The following is a 23,950-nucleotide window of genomic DNA, read 5'->3' on the forward strand; positions in this document are numbered from 1 at the left end:
CACAACTAGACCATTCAACAGCTTGCCATCCACCAGCTTGCCTATTTTGCAATTCCCTTTTTGTCAGCTCACTGATGGCCAGCCTAACTTACCAGCACGCTGATGGTAAGCTCAACAATTGCCGATCGCAAGCTCAGTGACTGCTGATTGCCAACCTGATTGCCAATCGCCTGCTCACTGATTGCTCAATCTTTCTTTCACTGATCCTCGATCACCAGCTCGCTGGTCGCTAATCTCCAGCTCGCCAATAGCCAGTATGCCGATCGCCACCTCACCGATCGTCGAACCATACTTCTGTTCCTCAGCTCACCGCTTGTCGATTGCCAGCTCGCCAAGCGTCATTTCAGATATTTGGCCACCCAGCGATCGCTGACCAATGATCACCAATTCGCCGATTCGCCAGCTTGCCAATGGCCAATTCAATGGCTAGACAATCTCCAGCTTCTTACCGATCAGTGTTTGACGACTCGTCGTTCGCTATATTGGCATGTGACAGTTTTCTGTTTGTCAACTTGACGTTTGCCTACTTCCCGTTCACTGTTCGCCAGCTCGTGTTCATCGCTAAGCTAAAGATCGTCTTCTCTCCTCTCTCTTGTGCTTGCGCTACTTGGTTAGCCTTCACATATATAGTTGAAGGAGCAGCTCCCGAGTCTCTCATCGTAGAGTGCTCTCATCTAGACAACATAAATTGTCATCTCACCCCTCTCTTGGGCTTATGCTACTTTGGTAGCCCTCCCATGTAGAGTTGAAGTGAAGGAGATTAATGCAGTTTTTCTTCTGGGAACCTAGCCCAGCACCCTCCATCGACACAATCAGGCTTTCTTCGGTTCCCGAAGCTTTCATCGCATGCCAACTTAAAAAAAACCCGCTGTCATGTTGCCAGGTTTCTTCATTGAATCCGGCACGTTCGCAGACTTTCATCCTTCATGAACATACGTTTTTAACCTCACTTCATTCCTTCTACAAAAGGACGCAGATCCCTTGAATCTGTTCCTCCCCCTGCATCTGGAGGTACAACCACATGGGGTTACCACCCTCCCTCATTCACTCGTTTGAAGGTTGAATTCAAAGCTGTCTAACGTGACAGTTATGGCAAATTAACTGTTAGAATTCCTGTCAACCCTGGGATGGGCAACCCACTAAAACACCAGAGGTTGCCGGCATCTTTTATATTCCCAGTCTCCGTTGGCCTATAAGCCCTCAGATCTTCCAGTGAGCACCTTCAACCTCCATCTACGAAATCCTTGCCCGAAGAAACATATTGGCTCGACCCTTCATGAGACTCGCTCATGCTTGTGAATTTGGACAATGACTGTCGTCCGTAACTGAGCTTTCCCTTCGACCAGAGTTGTTCAAGAAGAAGATCTTCTTTTCTTATCCTTGAGCATGGTTTTTCCAGTAATGGTGAAACCCCTCTTACGAGCTCAAAATACTTGGCTCATATTTTTGCCAAGGACAGAGTCCACATCCTGCAAGAGGTACTCTTGACTTTTCCATCCTCTTTTAGGAAGTGGAAAGTGGTCTGTCTTTTTCCTCGCGATTGGAATATCTAGTCGCATGGGAAGACGCGGTTCGTCAATATATCACCAAGCTTCTTAGGTCACTTCTTACAGAAGTCTCCAGCTTAGTCTTTCCTCATGGAATGAGTTTGATTTTCAAACCCTGTCGTACAAGGGAAAGGCTTGCGATCATTCAAACACTTAGCCCATGGCTTTTTGTACAGGATCCACCACTAGAACTAATGCTCTTGTTCGCCTTATGGGGACATCCGTCTTCTGCCTGTCATTTCAGGGAAGGGTGCTCCAGTTAGCTAAGGACCAAGGGTAGTCACAGGGTTTTCTACCCTAAGGTCAACCTTCCCCCTCAGGATCGGCCTCGTGTCCAAGACTTCGGATGACTGGGTCCTCTTAACAGTCTCGAGCTCCTCTGAGACATCTTGAGTTTACCACGATCTGAGGACTGGAGCAATCTTAGAAGAGACCCTACTCTCTTATCGTATGTGGATATTTATAGACATGGTTATCAGCCTGCAGAAAACCTCCGCAGGTTCGATAAGACTGCACCACTCTCCTTCGAATTCAAACCTAATCAGGAACAGCCAGATCACAGGTCCTTCGGCACCAGGTATTTTTTTCCCTCTGGTTCTCCACGAGATCTGAGCAAGAATGTCCAGATAATGAGGTTGCCAGTGACAATCTAATCTAAGGAGTCAATCTCCTCGCTTTTTCTCCGAATCGATTTCCCCCCCAGATGCATCAAAGAAAAGGAGGGGGCCATGCTGTACCACTCGCCTAATGGGCTGTGGTCAGAATCCGAAGGGGACCGCCTCTTCAAACCTCTCAGAGAGGAGGGCAATCTTCCTGCGGGCAAGAGGTACCATCCACCTTCATGGGGAACTCATTTTTGAGTTCCGACCAGTTTCTTCTATAATGCCCGATGTTTACCTTCAACTTGGGCTGAACCTCGGCTGATGGGAAACAGAGACTGTGGCCAAGAGGACTGCCTCTAGGTGATGGAAATCTCCCTTCCGTTGTGGAGAGAATAACTGATTACGGCATCAGATGTTGATCGAGTCTTTCCCTTCTGCAGACAAGACTTCCTTCTCTCGTTGGTCTACCCCTCGGAGGATTCTTCCAGTGAAGATGAGGATTCATCCACTCCCCTGCTGAGGTGGTAGTTCCTCCACCAGCCACTATGCAGCAATTTCCTGATTGCTGGAAGGATCGTCGACAGCGACAGCAAACGATGGCCGCCTTTCTCATTTGCAAGAGAATCTTCCTTTTCCTGGTTTTTCTCCCTGGGGGGGGTCCCTTCTAAGGGAATTGGTTTCACCTGTTCTCCGCCATTGCCCTTCAGAGGAGGACTTGTTATCAGCACTCTTGTCTTTTTAGAAGTCTCATCTCGCCTACTGACGTAGATCCTGAGAAAACGTACGGGAATTGGTTTCTTCCATATCCCCCTCTTGATCTTCGGAAACCGGCCATCAGACTCCTCTAGCTAGCAAGACTTGCCATGCCCAGTAGACTCGTCTTATCAGCAAGATTTTCCTTGCCCATCTGACTCTTTATTCCCAGTCGACTCATCTGCAACTCCTGATGGAGAACCCTCTCACCGACTATTAACAGTCACATACAAACATCTTTAAAAAAACAGTACCTTCGCTGTAACTTCTCGTCGGGAGACTATCCTGCTCCTTCTCTCTCAGGGAGTCTCTCCCTCAACATATTGCAAAGAGAATGTCTGGATAGCTGGATAGATCTTTAGCTTCGGCCACTCCAGGCTAAGTGGAGTTAGTTGGTATCGTTGAAAGGGTATCCTTCCCCTCGATACCAATATGCTAGCATTAGGGGTATTCCTCGGTTACCCTCGGGAGGGAAGCGTCTCTTGCTCTCGGCATTGAAAGGCCACCGCTATTCCTTGAGCCTTGCCTTCAAACCAGAAGGAATTAACCTTTCCTCCACGTCGGCATTACTCCTCATACGGAGTTTTGAGCCTACGGACCCTTAGTCGGAAACGAGACCTCATTCCAGTATTCCAAGCAGCTGAGGTTTCCTGACCTTGATGACAAGTGTCCCACTTGTGTTGACTTCCTCAAAAAGAGTTGGCGAAACCCATGAGATGCCCTTAATGTGGGCCATTCACGATAATGGACCAAGTAGCGCTCAACCTCGCTTCTAGCTGCTCAGATCTCAGAATCCGAACCCTTCGGTCTGGGAATCCTTTGCAGCATAACCAATGATCCAGATTAACAGTTACTATGCTAATAAGAAACTGGAGGACATTCTCGAGGAAATTACGAGACCTCACCCAAAGTGTCAAAACACTTCATCAGCATGGTCAAAAGGAGGATCACGAAGAACACCTTCTCTGCCTGGATTTGCAAGGTCATGGATTTCGCACTGAATCCAAATCCTCCGGCAACACCTAGACCACAGCACTCGACGTCCCGAGCATTGCTTACGTCCCTGGCGTTCGAATTTATCTACTTGGTGATGCAGGTTCTACAGGCAGCCATGTAAAAACATCACACGGCCTTCGCCGCCAACTACATGCAAGACGTAGCCCACAAGAGACTTGATACGATCTCTATCGATCCTGTAGTGGCTACAAAACAACTGGTTTAACAACTCAAGCTCCTTGATGGACAAATAGCAGCAGATTGTGGGCATTGGTTACCCTGTTTTAGTCTGAGTGAATAATTAAGAAGAACTGGCTCTTTTTTTATCTTCATCCTCCCCTTCTTCTGGGAAATTCAGCATCTAGGCTCCTCTTCATAGCTGAACTGAACCACTACAGGTAAACCATTATCCTCTTGTGTAACCTACTGTTGCTTCCCTATACCTTGGCGAGGTGGTATTGGTTATATCTTGGAGACCTTGGAGGATTCCTCGACAGTCACATTGCTAGTATAACAAGCACAGCTTGTATAGGCCGCAGACCATACTTAGCAAGATTTTAGCAAGGTGTAAGGTTTCCACCTACTATATGCTAACACACATAGAAAGGAATCCCCGGGTCAAAGCCAAAAACCCAGATTGGCAGGTAAGTCCACACTCCTAATGGATGAGTCAATCCCTATAAATAGCATTGGTTTGTACTTCCAGTTACAGAACAAGTGACAAATTTTGAAGTGATTCATATTTTTCCTAACGATACAAAGCTGTAGCTATTTATACAAATTAGCCCGCCAACCCTGTCCCCCTTGAAGTCCTACCACCAAGCAAAGTAAATTGTAGTCACAGGTGTGTGAGTGAGAAGGGTAGCTACTACCTTCCACCCTCAGCTAAGTAGCTGGTAGGTGGTTAACTCTCGTTAAAAGTCTAATGGCTTGTCTTTCAGCTTTGCTGAAAGTAATACCCCTATAAATAGCTACAGATTTGGATCTTTAGGAAAAATACAAATTACTTTCAAATTTGTCATTTTCCGCTGCAACATTTCGACCAATTGCATTGACATCTTGCTTATGTAAGATCATGGTGAAGATGGTGAATGCACCACATGCGGTACCTGGAAAAGAATGGTATTTTATCACGTATCCAGTGTGGATTTAGAAAAATGCACTCAACGACTGACATGTTGATACGATTCAAATGTTCTATTTGTGAAGCCTTTGCTTCCAAACAGCACCATGTAACAGTCTTTTTTGGCTTCGAAAAGGTATATGATACTGCACAGGATATGGTACACTTAAAACCATATATGAATTGGGATTAAGAGGAGAGATACCATTGTTCATTCAATAATTTTTTTTCAAATAGGTTTTTTTTTTTTTCAAGTGAGATTGGGGGAAACTCTATCAGAGAGGAATGGTCAGGAAGGAGTTTCTCAGGGTAATGTGCTAAGTGTAACCCTATTTTTACGACCCATTAATGGGATATCCGCCGTCATTCGCCAAGATATTCTCTCAACATTATTTGTAGATGATCTCTCCATATCATTTGCTGGATCTGGAATGTCGATAGTTTAGAGAAAAATATAACTCTTAATTGACAAAAATATTCAAGGGCAGATATGAATGGATTTAAGTTTTTGACAAGCAAAACTATTATTGTCTATTTCTATCATATCCAGGAGTACATCCATACCCGGAGGTATACATTAAAGGTCAATGGATTCCATGTCTATGTGAAGCTAGATTTTTAGGATTGATATTTTATTGCTGGCTTACATGGATTCCTCACTTGAAAGGCTTAAGAGTAAAATATCTACAGACTCCGAATCTTTTAAAAGTTTTGTCCCTACATCATGGGGGACAGACTGCAAAACTTTTAAAGTTATACAAAGCTTTGATTTTTTAAAAAATTAGCTATGGGTGTGAAATATACTCCACCGCCACCCGAAGCTGATTAAATATTTCAGATTCTATACACTATACAGGAGCATTTAGAACCTCCTATCCCAAGCCTCCATGTTGAGGTTGGAGAATTACCTTTAGTTCTTTACTGAAAGTCTTCTATTGTTCAGTATCGGTTTATATTGCAAAGACTTCATAATGCTATATGAATATATATAAAACTTGTATAAATGTACAAAATTATCATTAACCATGGCCAAGTATTGCAAACTTCCCAACAGGCTAAAATGGTGGAGATTGGTTGATTTCGATTCTAAGCACATAAAATATGAATTCAACAAGACTAAGTATGGGGACTTGTAATCAACTTTCATATCTCTTTGTGGCCTGGAAGACAAATAAGGAATTTTTGGAAGATTGAATATTATCAGAAGCTGTATCAGAGTGCAAACCTTGTAAGGCATTGTAGATATTTTGAGTTGCACCCAAAATCTCCTCAACCTTATGATTTTGGGGTAAAACAATCAATAAACAGTCTTGATATAGCAAGAAATAGTTCTTCCATTTAGGATATCACCAACCCCTCCATGGAAATGACCAGAGATATCTTTCTGCGAATATTTCATTGGTACTAAAAGGAATATGACTGACGGCCAGCTCTCTTTTTAATGGAACTTGAGTATTGGGTCGTTCTTATAAAGAGAATAAGAAGTTTTGCAAAGAAGGGAAAAAGTGGGGAAGGATCTGGAGAAAGCGTATGATAGAGTTGATAGGGAAGCGATGTAGAAAGTGATGAGGTTATATTGAATTGGTGGAAGGTTTTTACAAGCAGTGAAGAGTTTCTATAAAGGCAGTAAAGCATGTTCTAGGATAGGAAATAAAGTGAGCAAGTGGTTTCCTATGAGAGTGGGGCTGAGACAGGGATGTGGGACGTTGCCATGGTTGTTCAATCTGTTTGTTGATGGAGTGGTGAGAGAGGTGAATACTCGAGTGCTTGGTTGAGGAGTGAAACTGATAAACAAGTGATCATGAGTGGGAGGTAAAGCAGTTGTAGTTTGTGGATGATACTGTACTGGTTGCAAAATCGGAGGAGAAGCTTGGATGATTAGTGACAGAGTTTGGAAGGGTATTTGAGAGAAGTAAGTTGAAAGTTAATGTGGGTAAGAGTAAGGTTATAAGGTGCATGAGAAGGGAGGGTGGTGCTAGGTTGAATGTCTTGTTGAATGGAGAGTTACTTGAGAAAGTAGATCAGTTTAAGCACTTTGTGGTCTGTTGTTGCTGCGAATGGTGAAGTGGAAGCAGATGTACGTCAGAGAGTGGATGAAGGATGTAAAGTGTTGGGGGCAGTGAAGGGAGTGGTAAGAATATAGGGTTAGGAATGAATGTAAAGAGAGTTCTGTATAGGAAAGTGAATGTATCAACAGTGATGTATGGATTGGAATTGTGGGGAATGAAAGTTACAGAGAGACAAATTGAATGTGTTCAAGATGATGTGTCTGAGGAGTATTGCTTGTGTATCTCGATTAGATAGAGTTAGGATTGAAGTATTGAGGGTGAGAACGATGTAAGAAAAGATTTAGTAGCTAGAGTGGATATGAGTGTGTTGTGGTGGTTTGGCTATGTAGAGAGGATGGAGAGTGGCTGTCTGCTGAAGAAAGTGATGAATGCAAGAGTTGATGGGAGGAGTACAAGAGGAAGGCCAAGGTTTGCGTGGATGGATGGAGTGAAGAAAGCTTTGGGTGATAGGAGGATAGATGTGAGAGAGGCAAGAGACCATGCTAGAAAGAGGAATGAATGGCGAACGATTGTGATGCAGTCCCGGTAGGCCCAGCTGCTTCCTCTGGTAGCCTTGGTGACCGCTGATGTAGCAGCAGTAGTGGATTTGGCACATGAAACTTTACTGTGGTGGGTAACAGGAGGAGCACGATGGGCTGTGGCACCCTAGCAGTACCAAACAAACTCGGCTGAATCCCTCCTCAGGCCGGAGGAGTGAATAGAGGAAAAGTCCCAAGTTTGTTGCTTTTTTATGTTCGTTATCCTCCAAAATTGGGGAAAGGGCCTTGGTAAATAGATAGGTGTTGCAGAACATAGGGAATTGATTTTTGTATATAGTGATGGCTCCAAATCTGATGCTGGCGTTGGGTTTGTAGTATATAGTAAAGCTTTTAATTTTAGAGGTGCACTTCCTCTAGTGTAAAGGTCGGAACTTAAGCAAAAGGTTACTGGTATAAAATCTCTAAAATGGGGCATAAAAGAAGCTTGGTTTAAATGTTACACAAAAGCTACTCAACTGATTTTGACCAAACTTGCAAATAATGACTCTATACCATTTTGGATAAAGTACATCAAAGTACAAGTACACAGCAGTACTTGGAAATTAATCTATGATATTTTTACACAGCATTAAGAGTTTGTTTTATAATAATTGGCAACAGCATTGGGATAGTCTAGATGGAAATAAGATGAGAATAGTAGGAGACATCTCTTTATTGTCTCCTTGTTGTCTCCTCATTGTTTATACACGTTTAACACATGAGTTTCTGATGACTAGAGAACACTAGACATATTGCGATGACTGTTTGGTGCTCTTGACAGTGAGGCATTTGTTGATAGAATGCCCCAATTTCAGCACCTTTAGAAATGGATATCTGTCGGAGGCGCGGAGTGAGGATGGCAGGTTCATTCTTGCCAAGATTCTTGGACATGATGTATTGTACAATTCTACAGTATTTTTAGATTCATTTCAGAAGCAGGTCTTCTGAAAGCTATTTAACTTTTATGAGGATATCTTTAATGTTATTCTTTTAAATAGAATTTCCTTTTATTCCTTAATTATAACATATGATATTGGCGTCAACGACCTTAGATGTCTATCCAGCTCCTCTCCATCTAATCAGCGTTGGGTAGATACACCCTGACAAAAAGCCTATCGGCTTGGTTTCAGCTTCTCCAAAATAAATACTCCATAGTAAAGAGCTCCAGATTTATATTGCTAGGAAAAATACAAATTTCCAATTTGTTATGTTTCATTACCTCTTTATGACACTATTGACTTTTAAAATTTTAGGTGTGATTCTCGACAGCAAATTTACTTTTGAGAAATACATTAGGTCTGTGTCTTCTTCAATTGCAGAGGAAAATTAGCTTATTGAGAAAGTCTTTTAACATTTTTTGTGATCAATCTATTCTGAAGAAGTGTTTTATTTCTTTCATTCTACCTTGTTTTGAGTATTGTTCTCCAGTCTGGTCTTCAGCTGCTGATTCTCATCTTAATTTGTTGGACAGGTCTATTAAATTTCTTATTCCTGATCTAGATGTTCATTTCTGTACTATTGTTCAATTTGTTTGTTATAGACTTTACATAAGATTTTTCATAATTCTGACCATCCCTTACAATCAGATCTTCCTGGATAGTAGCACCCGGTTCATAATACTAGGTATGCAGTTAATTCTAGTAGCCAGGCCTTCTCCATAATGAGGTTCAATACCACACAGTATTGTAGAAGCTTTATTCTAGCTGTGTCTAAGTTGTGGAATGATCTTCCAAATCGAGTAGTTGAATTGGTAAAACTTCAAAAGTTCAAACTTGCAGCAAAAGTTTTTATGGTTAACAGGCTGACATAAGCCTCTTTTTATGGATTTATATGAAAGATCTGTTTTAATGTTGTTACTATTCTTGAAATATTTTATTGTTTTAATGTTATTACTGTCCTTAAAATATGTTATTTTAATTTTTTTGTTACTTTTCATATAGCTTATTCATTTCCTTATTCTCTTTCCTCACTGCTATTTTTTTTCCTGGTGGAACCCTTGAGCTTATAGCCTACTGCTTTCCCAACTAGGGTTGTAGCTTAGCTAGTAATGATAATAATAATAATAATAATAATAATAATAATAATAATAATAATAATGATATCCCGCCGCAATAGCTCCAACTGGTTTACTCAGTTTCCCTGGTCTTCCTGGAGTTAAGGACCATTCCTAAGGACACCCTCGATGTCTCGGCAGCTGAAATGGTGTATGGCGACCCGTTGGTAGTCCTTGCTGAATATTTTGCGTCTGCAACCTCCTCTGACAATCTCCATCACCTACTATCTCACGTGGTTGGAAAATTTACATTTTGCTGCCAGATATACGAGCCCCCAGTGAAGCAACACATAACGAAAGATTTAAACACCGGAATACATATTTTCATACGCAATAACACATGAAGGCCACTGCCGAAGGGCCCTTTCCTCATTATCCGTTGTAAACTGAAGCCTTTTATAATTAACATTCATGGCAAAGAAGACTGGATCTTCATTTTTTTTATTAGGTATGGTACAACCCAGGGCTTATCACTTTCTCTTATTTCAAGCAGATAGGGGGAAAAAGTGTAGTCCATGAGCCAGACCAGATATTGGTACCACCTGGGGTGACAAAATGTCACTGTGTTTTCTTGATAGGTAAATATCCATAGATGAAAAAAAAGTCTGAAGCCAAGCTTAGAGCAGTAGCTTAATGCTAATAATCACCTGATGAAGATCTACGAATGGTCCCAGTATGGGATCCTAAATATTGGGGTAGGGGAAATATAAATTGTAATATCTTTTGAAGTAATGGTCCAATTATTACGTATGACCACTCAAAATATTGAGAATTTTATGTTTTACATTATCATATATCACATTTGCCCATATGCTAATGAAGTAGGACACTAGAGGTCAATAGGTCACAAGATTTTGCCTTTGCATAAAATTAGTAGCTCTGTTCAAAAAATCACCCCAGATACTGAACCAATGAGAATTTTTCCACTGAAATGGGCTCATATTGGAGATAATAAGTGTCCAAATCCATTTTATGCCTAGAAATGTTAAATTTATTTGTATCTGAGGTATGATACTGAATGGTATTTGACATATTTTTTAAAAAGCCCATTTTTAGCTAGAAAAGAAACAAAATTAAATTACTCAATATTCTGATAATTTAGTATGCATGTTTTGCTTAAATCTGTTTTTAACCATTAAAATATTGTAATATGCATATACTAGGTTACATTTTGTCAGGTTTACAAGGGACAAAGTTATTTGACAGCCCTTTAACCCATTTAAAACTTGAGGTCATGGTGTTTCTTACTCAAAACTTGAAGAGATTGCCACAGCTCTGTGTATTCATAAGATGATGTTGAACGAAGTATGTGTTGCCATACCAAGAGTAATCTAGCCTAACGTTCAAGTGACATTGGCATATGACAACATTGATAGGAGGGAGGAGACACTGAGCGGAGGAGGGACATCACACGGAGTTAACGGCATCATTACACAGACCAGGGTGTTTGGACCACAACCCCTCATGCTGCATCAAATAAATGGAGAAGTGAAAACATCGGACCATAGAGATTGAGGAAAGGCTTCCTTCCCTCTACATTGCTGAAAAACGTGTTGGACCTCCTCTTCGTTGTTATGTGGAAATGGATGACCAGACAATGAATCATGAAGTGAAAAAGAAAACTCTGCTTTGGTTCCTCACTCGTACACATTGTATTTCAAACCAAACTGTGGGGAGCTGGACAGGTTTCAACATTCAAGTCCATGATGAAGTAGAGATCACCCCTGATGAAGTTGGTTATCTACCCACAATAAATGCCCCTGCCACTGAGCTGTCTATTGTCCATGAGGTGTTGTGCCAGTCTCAACTAATCAGAAGATCACTAGGTCTTGGTAGCATTATCGTTGTGTTTGACCAAGCACTATATGCCAAAGCAACTGAAATAATTTGGAAGCAGAGATACATTTTCAGAATTCGTTCCTCGGATAGGCACATTTCACACCCTGTGTACACTCTTAAGCATCATTGGTAAACGATTCCAAGATGCTGGGTTGAGAGATCTTTGCATTGAATCAGGTGTCATTGCTGAGGGGTCAGTAGTAAAGCTACTTTTGGGGAAACAGTACAATCGTTCAGTTAGGTTCCACAAACTATTGTATGAAGCTCTGTATCATCTTGTCTGGAAAGGGTTCTTAGAAATACACGGAGAAGATGAAACTGCCATTCGATACTTGGTCAACACATTTTCCCAAGATATGTGCCAGGAGACCTTCATAGAGACACTGAGCACCCAAGCATTTGTGTCACTGGCTGAACGTTTTGAGGCATACAAAGAGAGTCTGCACCAGGATCGAGGGGATCTAGCATCATTTTGGATATCGTACTTGAACATGGTAGACATCCTGTTGAACATGCTGCGAGCTTCTAGAGAAGGAAATTAGTGTCTTCATCTGTCTGCTATCCAAGACATGATACCATGGTCTTTAGCATATAATAAGCACAACTATGCACGGTATCTTAGCACATATTATGCAGAGATGACAAACCTGTCAACAGAGCACCCAGATGCCCTGGAGCACCTCCAGAACGGCAGGTTTTCCATTCAAATTGGACCTGCCAATCCATTTGGAAGGATTCCTGTGGATAAGGCCATTGAGGAGACAGTGAATAAAGACATCCAGACACCAGGAGGTACAAAAGGTTTCAGCCTCAGGCCAAGTACAGTACACAGATACTACCTGACTGCAGAATACAGAAGCTCATTTCTTGGTTTAATGAAAAGTGCACTGAGGAGTAGCCAACCATTTTGCCACCCTGATCTCACTGCATCACGGATAAAGAACGATGAAAGGGCAGTATCAATGTTGGTCAGCATGTTGGATGAATATTGGACAGATCCATTCGGTGTCTCCTCTGAGCTATTCAGCCTTTCCACAGGAATGATCTTTTAGGGGCCAAGGTTAAGGAAACTTTAGCATTTAATGAATTTTACAATGAAAGGCTTCATATCAGCACCATTAAGAGTTTTTTTGACCCACTAAAAAAACTGGAACTGAAAACATTCAGTGATATTAAAATGAAGAGTTCTGTGAAAACACAGTGACGGAGTGTCATCATAGCTGCTGACCGAAACCTGTTTGCAAAAATGACGCTCATTGGACGGACCAGAAAGCTGAACATAAGGAATGTGCTGCCATATCGTCTTGGTCCTATAGCTTGGGCATTAGCAAACCCTGAAGGCACCTTACGAATGCCCAATAAGGCACTGCTCTCCAAACGTCTGAGAAAGGATCTTTCACCAGCCGATACCATCCCGTCTAATTCAGCTTGCATTATTGATGGAATGGCCATTGTACGGAAACTAATAGCCAACACCACAAATGTCTTTTTTGAGAGGCTTCCAAGTCCATCTTCTCTGCAATCCTGAGGGAGGGGAGAGTTAACTGCCGAATTGATGTTTTCTTCGACATATACAAAGAAAACTCCATTAAAATTGCTGAGCGGGTGAAAAGAGGGTCTGAGGGTGCGATGATGTTTGGTAAGATTGTATCTGGCCACAGTTTGAAGCAGTGGAAGAATTTTCTACATAATGGAAACAACAACACCCAACCGATTGAGTTTCTTGTTGATGAATGGAGCAATGATCAAAGTCTACGTGAAAGGCTGAAAAAGAAAGAGCTTTTCCTAACACATGGAGATTAATGCATACGAGTTACAAAAGACTCAGTCTCTGTCATTCAAGATCTACAGAGTAGTCAGGAGGAGGCAGACACCCTGCTACTTCTACATGCAGAGCACTGTGGCAGGTCTGGTCTGGCAGCTGTTGTCATCGTATCACCAGACACTGATGTCTTTATTTTGGCTATGGCTTTTACACCAAAGTTAGCATGCCATGTATATTTCAAAGTGGGTTCAAAGATGCGTACTGAATATAAAGACGTTAAGAAGGCTTCAGATCTTCTCGGTCTCGAAAAATGTGCCTGCCTTCTTGGTTTCTGCTCTTTCACAGGTTGTGACACTGTGAGCAGTTTTGCCGGCAAGGGCAAAGTCTCAGTTCTCCGTCTTCTATATGATAAAGACCACATGACAACCCTACAGTCATTAAGCCAATCAAAGAACCTATCGAACCAAGCAATCAAACTAGAGGCACTAACATGTTCCCTTTATAGTGCCAGGTCAACAATTAACAGCATAAATGAGTTGCGTTTTGCCATTTTTTGTTCGAAGAAAGGCGAGGCTGAGTCTTGGTAACTGCCACCATGTGCATCTTCCTTGCTCAATCACTGCAAGAGAGCTAACTATCAGTGTGCCATCTGGAGAAGAAGTTTGGAAAAGAATCCAAATATTCCTTCTCCAGTTGGCCATGGATGGAAGGTAGATGAAGGAGAGCTAGTGATCGACTGGGGCAACACACCACCTGCCCCTGAGGCTGTCATAGGGTTGATCGCCTGCAACTGTCAAAAGCAGTACTTGAGGAAGAGTTGCTCTTGTCTACAGAACAGAATGAGGTGCAAATACCTTTGCAAGTTACAGACATGTAGCAACATGGTGGAAGAGGACGAGGAGGAGCAGGGGACTATTGAATTTGAAGGCTCATCTGATGATGACAACACTGATGAAGAATGAGATAAAAAAGTTTACTGATTCAAAGAGGCCGAAAAATATCCCGGGGAGCATGACTTTAGGGATGGAGGTAAGTAGGCCTATAAATGCAGAAAAATTGTTTGCAAGTGTCAACATTATTGTATTTGTTGAAAGATGGTTTACCATATTTTTAGGTTTTGTTCTGTCAGAGAGAAGTAACATGCATTTCCAAAGTTAAGTGGTGTATTTGCTTTACCTTGACCCCAGGGCATTGACCTTTAAATGTCAAAACAGTCCTAGATGAAATAAACTCATTCCGACATGATTTTTGCCCTTGGTGGGGAAAATCTGTTTGTAAAATTGCATGAACGAGCAACAAATTGTCATCTTTATGTTTGCAGGTGTTTCATTAAAAAAATGACCTTTTCCAAATATGCGTCAAATACCGTTGAGTACCATACCTCAGATACAAAAAAAAAAAAAAAAAAAATTTTTAGGCACAAAATGGAGTTGGACACTTATTATCATCTATCTAAGCTCATTTCAATGAAAAAATTCCCATTGGTGCAGTAGCTGGGGAGATTTTTTGAACAAAGGTACAGATTTTATGCATTGGCAAAATTTTATGACCTTTTGACCTCTAGTGACCTACTTTATTGTCATATTGGAAAAACTTTTTTATAATTTTGTAGAACATAAAATTCCCAACATTTTGAGTAGTAACTTGCAGATATTGGACCATTACTTCAAAAGATATTGCAATTTACATTTCCCCTACCCCAAAATTTTGGATCCTATATTGGGACCATTCGTAGATCATTACGAGGTGATTACTAGTGCTAAGCTACTCCTCCAACCTTGGCTTACAACTTTTTTTTTCATCTATGGATATATACCTTTCAAGAAAAAAAACAATTCTTGGGTCTGGCTCATGGACTAGTGGCCTCTGTTTGTTTCTCCACAGATCAGGACTGGAATACTTCTAGGGAAGCTACAGGGCCTTCCAGATTTGGTTTCAAGGGGACTTCTAACCATCTAATCAGTGAGTCTCCAGAATTAAAGGACTCATGTTTTTATAGATAGGACAAATACAAATTACTTGAAAAATTTTTAATTTTGTTTCATAAAACTCCAACATTTTGATTTTACCCTACTCCAATGATAGGTTTTCTCTGTTATTTCAGATTTTTCATACCAAAGGATATGATCATGCACTTCCTGTGACAAGATTGTGAAGATATCTGCAAAAGATACAGGACCGGGAAAAAGGAAGAAGAAAAGATACAGGATTGGGAAAAAGGAAGAAGAAAAGGAGATATAGGACTGGGAAAAAGAAGGAATTGTCTGTGTTGGTTCATGTTGTAAGGCTTTGATGTAAAGAATACGGGGTTTAGTGTTAACTTTATCTTCGGACACTGTGTTGGATAATATTGAAGAGGATGTCATCCAGTGATAGGGAGAGTATGGGGAACTCTGAATCATTAAAATTTTCAATAAAAACCGAAATGGAAGAATCCTTTTCACACACTGCAGTCAATTTGGAAAATAATCGTGTGGTTGACTCTCTTCATGACATGGAATTCAAAGCAGAGCCAGAAATAGAATTCAAAGTAGAGTCAGAAATAGAATTCAAAGCAGAGCCAGAAATAGAATTCAAAGCAGAGTCAGAAATAGAATTTAAAGCAGAGCCAGAAATATTTGAGTCAAGTGAAAGTGACATGAAATATTCTTTGAACTTGGATGCATCAGTGAGCGAAGAGGATTTACAAATCAGCAAAAGGGAAGCCGATAAAGAGGAGGAGGAGATTGTAAGGACAGGTGTGAAAGAGGAATGTGACATACAGTTGGGATCCAGTAAGAAAGAGGACAAAGGAAAGGGAAGAGGAAGAGGGAAAGAATGGCGGCCGAATAAGAAGGAGCATATTGAAAACAGTAGCTCTGAAAAACCTCTTTGTAAAAAAAGTGATTCTAAATCTCACATTGATGTTGGTATGATGTTGAGTGGGAATTATGCAGAAAAGCAGTTTATTGAAGTACTTAAAACCTCCAACACTCTCAAGCTAATTCCCACTGGAGGCCATTTCAGATGCAAAGAATGTGACAAAACATTTTCTAACAAAATTGGTCTTGAAGCACATTATGGGACTCACACTAGGAGGCGGTCATTCGAGTGTAGTGAATGTGGCAAAGGGTTTTTTTGGAAAAAGAATCAAAGTACATTCAAGAACTCACAATGGGGAGAAGCCATTTAAGTGCAATGTATGTGACAAAGCATTTATTCGAAGAAGTCATCTTACAACGCATCATAAAATTCATACTGGAGAGAAGCCATTTAAATGCACCTTCTGTGACAAAGCATTTTCTCGGAAAAACAATCTTACAAAGCATCGTAGAATTCATACTAGGGAGAAGCCATTTAAATGCAGTTTCTGTGACAAAACATTTTCTCGAAAAGACAATCTTACACTGCATAATAGAATTCATACTGGGGAGAAGCCATTTAAATGCAGTTTCTGTGACAAAACATTTTCTCGAAAAGACAATCTTACACTGCATAATAGAATTCATACTGGGGAGAAGCCATTTAAATGCAGTTTCTGTGACAAAAAATTTTCCCAGAGACACCATCTCAGAGAGCATCATAGAATTCATACTGGAGAGAAGCCATTTAAATGCAGTTTCTGTGAGAAAACATTTACCCAGAGACATCATCTTACAGGGCATCATAGAATTCATACTGGGGAGAAGCCATTTGAATGCAGTTTCTGTAATAAGGCTTTTAACAGGAAATCACATATGAAATGTCATATGAAGATTTGTGCCAAAGAAAATTTGTAAGGAATTGGGGAAGTCGTGTTCTTTTGAAAAGACGAAATTGCTGTTACAAAGTGATTAAATTTCTATACTTAATTAAATGGAATTGAGTCCATTACTTTGCAAATGATTCTTTATGGGACTTTTACAAACAAGTTGAAAGGAATTTTGATCAAGAAAGAAAAACATGTTCGAATGGATGAGATCTGGTTTTCCTTGGTGATGTCCAGTTGGTTGTGATGTCATCTCTTGTTAACTAGTTTTGCATCTCCTCGTTGTACAGTATACAGCAAAACTGGTGGTACCGGAATTCATTGATTATCGTTTGAATGTTACTAACTGCAAGCTCTCACATTCTTCACATTTCTAATGAGACTAGGTTCCTGGGACAATGAATTTTGAAACTATCTTTTTATGAAAATATAATCTAGATCATTATGGAAAAATTGACCCAATAATCTTTAATTATGATCAAATAAAAAAAATACCTAATTTGTCTGACTTTTTAGCCACCATAGTTATGTATTTAACGTAACAAATGCATTGAAATGTAGTTGTGGGCGAGGTCTAACCGGACATCAACTGACAGTCTCATCATGGCACTCTCACAAGCAAGTCATCTGTCAAATATGGTTGGAGCTACCCATCAGCTACAGGATAACTGCAGGGACCCTAGGGAGTAAAGGGTTGGACAACCCCACCTGCACAATTTTTCTCTAATCTTCTAAAGCCTTACACCCCCACTTTTCAAACTACCACTATCCGAGAAATGATGGCCCTCTACCACTACCACCATCATCCTTACCCTATCCACATCTTTTTCTACTACTAAAAACCTTTCAAATTTCCATTAATGCAACTACCTTAAAAAATTTTTACAGATCACCTACGGGCCAACCAAGGGAAAGGCCCGTGCCAACAACAAGTGTTGGCTTTAATACCCCAACAACAACTACAGGATAACTGTAACTCTAGTTAGGCTTATTTCACCAGATTCTCTATAAAATATTGATGCAACCAATCTTCTTGACATCAATGAAACAACTGTTTCTAGAAGGCTAAACGACACAGTGAAGGAGAAAAATTGAAAAACCATCCTAGGAGGTGAGAGACCCCGCTGCTGCACAACTGCAGATGATGCTTAAGATTTATAAAGCCAATAGCATAGGCCTAGACTCCAGAGCCATCCTATCATCATCATTACCATTATTATTATTATTATTATTATTATTATTATTATTACTGTTTTTATTTTTATTATAATTTATGGTACGTTGTTATTGTATATCTTTAGAATGTGCCCACAACACATGTGTTTGAATATGCCTGACCTGATTATAGTTTTCTGTTCGTAAAGTAAAAGTAAAATAGTAGAATTAATTGTATTTCTAATAGTGAAGATAACTCACCACCTCTCTTATTTATTTATTTACTTTTCCTCACACTGAAGAAAACCATTGGGAGACTAGAATTATTTAAGTAAGCTATGGCTTGTAATAATTTATTGCAAGTTTTGAATTCCCTTTACCTAACTAACGTTTGTTTCATACACAAAACGAGAGAAGCAAATAATAAGTAATAATTTTGAAATCATACCCCAAATGCATAAGTTGTTATCATTAGACTATAGGGGGCTGCTTAAACTTTTTTCCATCTAGACATCCTCTTTCCCAATTTGAATCCTTTTATCTAGACAGACTATTCAAAGACTAGTCTCACTGACTCCCGCTTAGTCACGTTAACAAAGAGATTTGTGCTACACTAACATATTTGATATTTGTTCTGAAATATCATTTTAGCTTGAAAGGTTTTTTTTTAATCTAACACTATTCTTATGTAAGAAAGGGTGTGAATAATTAGTGAGTCAGAGGTACAGTACATGTAGTTGTCATGGGTGACTTAAATGCTAGAGTGGGCGCTGGAGAGGTAGAAGGTGTCATTGGGAAGTATGGCGTACCAGGTGAAAATGAGAGTGGTGAGAGACTGGTAGATATGTGTGTTGAACAAGAGATGGTAATAAGTGCTAGCTTTTTTAAAAAGAAAGATAAAAATAAGTATACATGGGTAAGAGTGGCAAATGGAAGAGTAGTAGAAAGGGCATTAATGGATTATGTGTTGATAACTAAAAGAATGTTTGGAAGATTGAAAGATGTGCACGTGTGTAGGGGTATGGCTAACGGTATGTCTGATCATTTTTTGGTGGAAGGAAAATTAGTTGTAGCAAAAGAGTGGGGGAATAGAGTAGGTGGATGTAAAAGGGAGCTAGTGAGGGTTTAAGAGCTAATAAAACCGGGGGTAAAAAGTAAATATCAGGAAAGGTTGAAAATGGCATATGACGAGGTGAGAGTAAGAGAAACTGGTAATTTAGAGGAGGAGTGGAAATTAGCAAAAGAAAATTTTGTTGGGATTGCAAGTGATGTATGTGGCAAGAAGGTTGTTGGAGGCAGCATGAGGAAGGGCAGTGAATGGTGGAATGAAGGAGTGAAGGTAAAAGTGGAAGAGAAAAAGAGGGCTTTTGAAGAATGGCTGCAGAGTAATAGTATAGAGAAGTATGAAAAATATAGAGAGAAAAAGGTGGAAGTAAAGCGCAAGGTACGTGAGGCAAAGAGGGTAGCTGACCTGAGGTGGGGTCAGGGACTGGGTCAGTCATATGAAGAAAATAAGAAGTAGTTTTGGAAAGAAGTGAAGAGAGTAAGGAGGGCTGGCACAAGAATTGAAGAGACAGTGAAAGATGGAAATGGAAGGTTGTTAAAAGGAGAGGAGGCAAGGAAAAGGTGGGCGGAATATTTTGTAAGTTTGCTGAATGTTGAGGATAATAGGGAGGCAGATATAATTGCTGTTCCAGGTGTTGAGGTGCCAGTGATGGGAGATGAGAATGAGAGAGAGATTACAATAGAGGAAGTGAGGAGAGCACTAGATGAAACGAGAGTAGGAAAAGCATCTGGTATGGATGGTGTGAAAGCTGAGATGTTGAAGGAAGGGGGTGTGACTGTACTTGAATGGTTGGTGAGATTGTTTGATATGTGTTTTGTGTTGTCAATGGTACCAGTAGATTGGGTTTGTGCATGTATTGTACCACTATATAAGGGTAAGGGAGATGTGCATGAGTGTTGTAATTCAAGAGGTATTAGTTTGTTGAGTGTAGTTGGAAAAGTGTATGGTAGAGTAATGATTAATAGGATTAAGGATAAAACAGAGAATGCAATCTTGGAAGTACAGGGTGGTTTTAGAAGAGGTAGGGGTTGTATGAATCAGATTTTTACAGTTAGGCAGTTATGCGAGAAATATTTAGCAAAAGGTAAGGAGGTGTATGTTGCGTTTATGGATCTGGAGAAAGCATATGATAGAGTTGATAGGGAAGCAATGTGGAATGTGATGAGGTCATATGGAGTTGGTGGAAGGTTATTGCAAGCAGTGAAAAGTTTCTACAAAGGTAGTAAAGCATGTGTTAGAATAGGAAATGAAGTGAGCGATTGGTTTCCGGTGAGAGTTGGGCTGAGACAGGGATGTGTGATGTAGCCGTGGTTGTTTAACTTGTATGTTGATGGAGTGGTGAGAGAGGTGAATGCTCGAGTGCTTGGACGAGGAATAAAACTGGTAGATGAAAATGATCATGAATGGGAGGTAAATCAGTTGTTGTTTGCGGATGATACTGTACTGGTAGCAGACACAGAAGAGAAGCTTGACTGACTAGTGACAGAATTCGGAAGGGTGTGTGAGAGAAGGAAGTTGAGAGTAAATGTGGGTAAGAGTAAGGTTATGAGATGTACGAGAAGGGAAGGTGGTGCAAGGTTGAATGTCATGTTGAATGGAGAGTTACTTGAGGAGGTGGATCAGTTTAAGTACTTGGGGTCTGTTGTTGCAGCAAATGGTGGAGTGGAAGCAGATGTACGTCAGAGAGTGAATGAAGGATTCAAAGTGTTGGGGGCAGTTAAGGGAGTAGTAAAAAATAGAGGGTTGGGCATGAATGTAAAGAGAGTTCTATATGAGAAAGTGATTGTACCAACTGTGATGTATGGATCGGAGTTGTGGGGAATGAAAGTGACGGAGAGACAGAAATTGAATGTGTTTGAGATGAAGTGTCTAAGGAGTATGGCTGGTGTATCTCGAGTAGATAGGGTTAGGAACGAAGTGGTGAGAGTGAGAACGGGTGTAAGAAATGAGTTAGTGGCTAGAGTGGATATGAATGTGTTGGGGTGGTTTGGCCATGTTGAGAGAATGGAAAATGGCTGTCTGCTAAAGAAGGTGATGAATGCAAGAGTTGATGGGAGAAGTACAAGAGGAAGGCCAAGGTTTGGGTGGATGGATGGTGTGAAGAAAGCTCTGGGTGATAGGAGGATAGATGTGAGAGAGGCAAGAGAGCGTGCTAGAAATAGGAATGAATGGCGAGCGATTGTGACGCAGTTCCGGTAGGCCCTGCTGCTTCCTCCGGTGCCTTAGATGACCGCGGAGGTAGCAGCAGTAGGGGATTCAGCATTATGAAGCTTCATCTGTGGTGGAATTGTGGGAGGTTGGGCTGTGGCACCCTAGCAGTACCAGCTGAACTCGGCTGAGTCCCTGGTTAGGCTGGAGGAACGTAGAGAGTAGTCCCCTTTTTGTTTGTCTCTTTGTTGATGTCGGCTACCCCCCAAAATTGGGGGAAGTGCCTTGGTATATGGATGAGCTAACACTGTTCAATGATAAAATTACCCATAACAAGTGACCAATGATGTCTCATGCATACACACGTTTACAGAGTGAAATATAAGATTTAATACTAATTGTCAACTTAGGAACAATTCTTGTCTGAAGCAAAAATAAAAAAAGTTTCACCAGTTTTGTTTCATACTCAACTGTACCTCTGACTCACTAATTATTCACACCCTTTCTTACCTAAGAATGTTTGTCACTTAGAAACCTGAAGAGTATTTGTGGAAATTAAAGAATTAAAGGAAATACTTGGACAACAAAAAATAAAAGTGTTCTAAATGCATTTGTCTGGTGATCTCTTGTGCTGTATGTGCTGGAGGAGAAACATCATTACTGCTCTACATCTTTCTTCTATGATCTTCGTACAAAGTGAAATTTCACTCAATTGATATAATTTTATGCTGAAATTTTTTCGTATTCTAACTTCTATTATTTGTTTACTCATACGTCATGCAAACCTTCGACCTTATATTCGATGATGTCTTCAAGTAGTAGTAGTAGTAGTAGTAGTAGCTGATGAGTAAGCCCCCAGGTAGCTTAATTATGTTACTGTTTCTGTGGTACCTGCTGTTAGGAAATACACCTTTTCCCGTTAGGTGACATCTCCGTTGCTGTGTTTGTGACCACAACAAGAATCTGAGGTGCTCTGTCAGCAGACGGCAGTGAGTGTAGAAGGGAGGGGCAATGCGCCCTTCATCCCTTCCGCAATATCACATAAACACTTCACTATGAATATAGTAGCTTTTTTACACATAGATTCAGAGTGCTTTACTATTATTTAGAGTAAAATAATATAAATATAATTCAGATAAATTATTCTATGATAACTTCATAATAAACATAAGGATTTTTTGTTTGTTTAGAACAAAATACAATATAGAATAAAGCAAGCTTTCGAAAAATAAAAAAACAAATGAACATACAAATGTAAGGTATCAAAGTAAGTGACAAATCTTGTATGCAACTGCTGAGGACGGATCCGCTGCCTCGTAGTGATAAAGATAAGCCAGTAAGTCGTCCTTGAGTCCCCACCACTGGTGTCTTTTGTTGCTCATTCATCCCCTGTGTTTCCCAATACTGAATTTTCTCTAACAGCAAAGTACTGTGATACTCTAACATTGCTGAGGGATCAGGTTGGTTTATTGAATGTACATATTGTGCACTTCTCCATTCTGACTCTACTCATGATCATCATTTCACACCTTTCAAACTAATCTATAATCTCTCCAGTCAACCCAACCATCTTTGACCGGCTGACAATCTTAGGACAGGCTGTGCCAAAGCTAGTGGTGCAAAAGACTCTGCGACTTATCTTGCATACTCTTCTTGTGCATGGATAATTTGTCAAACTTTGGCACTAGTTTTCTTACCCGATTTGTGTCCTTGCTGATAGAAAGGTTCCTTTTCAATTTGAATCATGAGGGAAAGTTCAGACTTCCTAAGTACAAAACATTACATTACTTTGAAGTTTTTCTTAAATTGATATTTTTGTCAGATGGACTATAAAGAAAAGGGAATGTTTTTGTGTCTGTAAAATTGTAAATTAACTTTGAATAATTGTTCTAATTTTTCATGCTTGTTTGTATGTAACTAAAGCTTATTTTTCAAATATTTTTATGCCATAACAAATAATTGTTAATTTGAGATATTGCATTTTTAACATGCATTTTACAATTTGATAAATATTGTTTACAACAATTTTCATATTTCATTTACACTTTAGTTCCTTTCACACTTCCTTATTATGAAATGAACAGGTCTCAATAGAAAAAGCATTTAGAAGATGAGATATTTACTTCTAGATCTGACACATTGGCTGTTAACAAACAAGTATTCAAAGAAGAAGAAGAATATAAGCCTTGGTGCAGAGGCTATAGCACTACCCAAGACTAGAGAACAATGGTCACTTTGGAGTGTCCGTCCTCCTAGAATAGCTGCTTAACATAGCTAAAAAGTCTCTTCTACCCTTACCAAGAGGAAAATAGCCACAAAACAATAACGGAGTAGTAGTTAAACCCTTAAGAAAAGAATTGTTTGGTAATCTCAGTGGTGTCAGGTGTATGAGGACTTAGGAGAATATGGAAAGAATATGCCAGACTATTCGGTGTATATTGAGCAGATGGACAAAAGTCTTTCATTATTATTTGTATGTTGTTTACTTGTAATTCCTATTTTTTTTTTCATTTTATTGTTCATTATTAACTCTTACCTGGCTACTTCTTTATTGGGCCCTTTAGACTTTTAGCATTTTGCTTTTCAAGC

General features: G+C 40.1%; 2 protein-coding genes across 2 annotated transcripts in view; both read left to right on the top strand.

Annotated features, from left to right (window-relative positions):
• The window catches only part of LOC137618620 (zinc finger protein 845-like), a 220,105-nt gene that overhangs the window by 82,886 nt on the left and 113,269 nt on the right, over positions 1–23,950 (top strand). The window contains 2 exon segments of the mRNA XM_068348731.1: positions 15,150–15,227; positions 15,370–17,019. Coding sequence (XP_068204832.1) covers positions 16,325–17,019 — 695 coding nt within the window. The 5' untranslated portion in view covers positions 15,150–15,227; positions 15,370–16,324.
• Positions 15,625–16,286, top strand: LOC137618619 (germ cell nuclear acidic protein-like). The gene is made up of 2 exons (XM_068348730.1): positions 15,625–16,174; positions 16,246–16,286. Exons 1-2 carry the CDS (start codon positions 15,625–15,627, stop codon positions 16,284–16,286), a joined length of 591 nt encoding a protein of 196 aa, XP_068204831.1.

The sequence above is a fragment of the Palaemon carinicauda genome, chromosome 25 (assembly GCF_036898095.1).
Source record: "Palaemon carinicauda isolate YSFRI2023 chromosome 25, ASM3689809v2, whole genome shotgun sequence".
Taxonomy (NCBI): domain Eukaryota; kingdom Metazoa; phylum Arthropoda; class Malacostraca; order Decapoda; family Palaemonidae; genus Palaemon; species Palaemon carinicauda.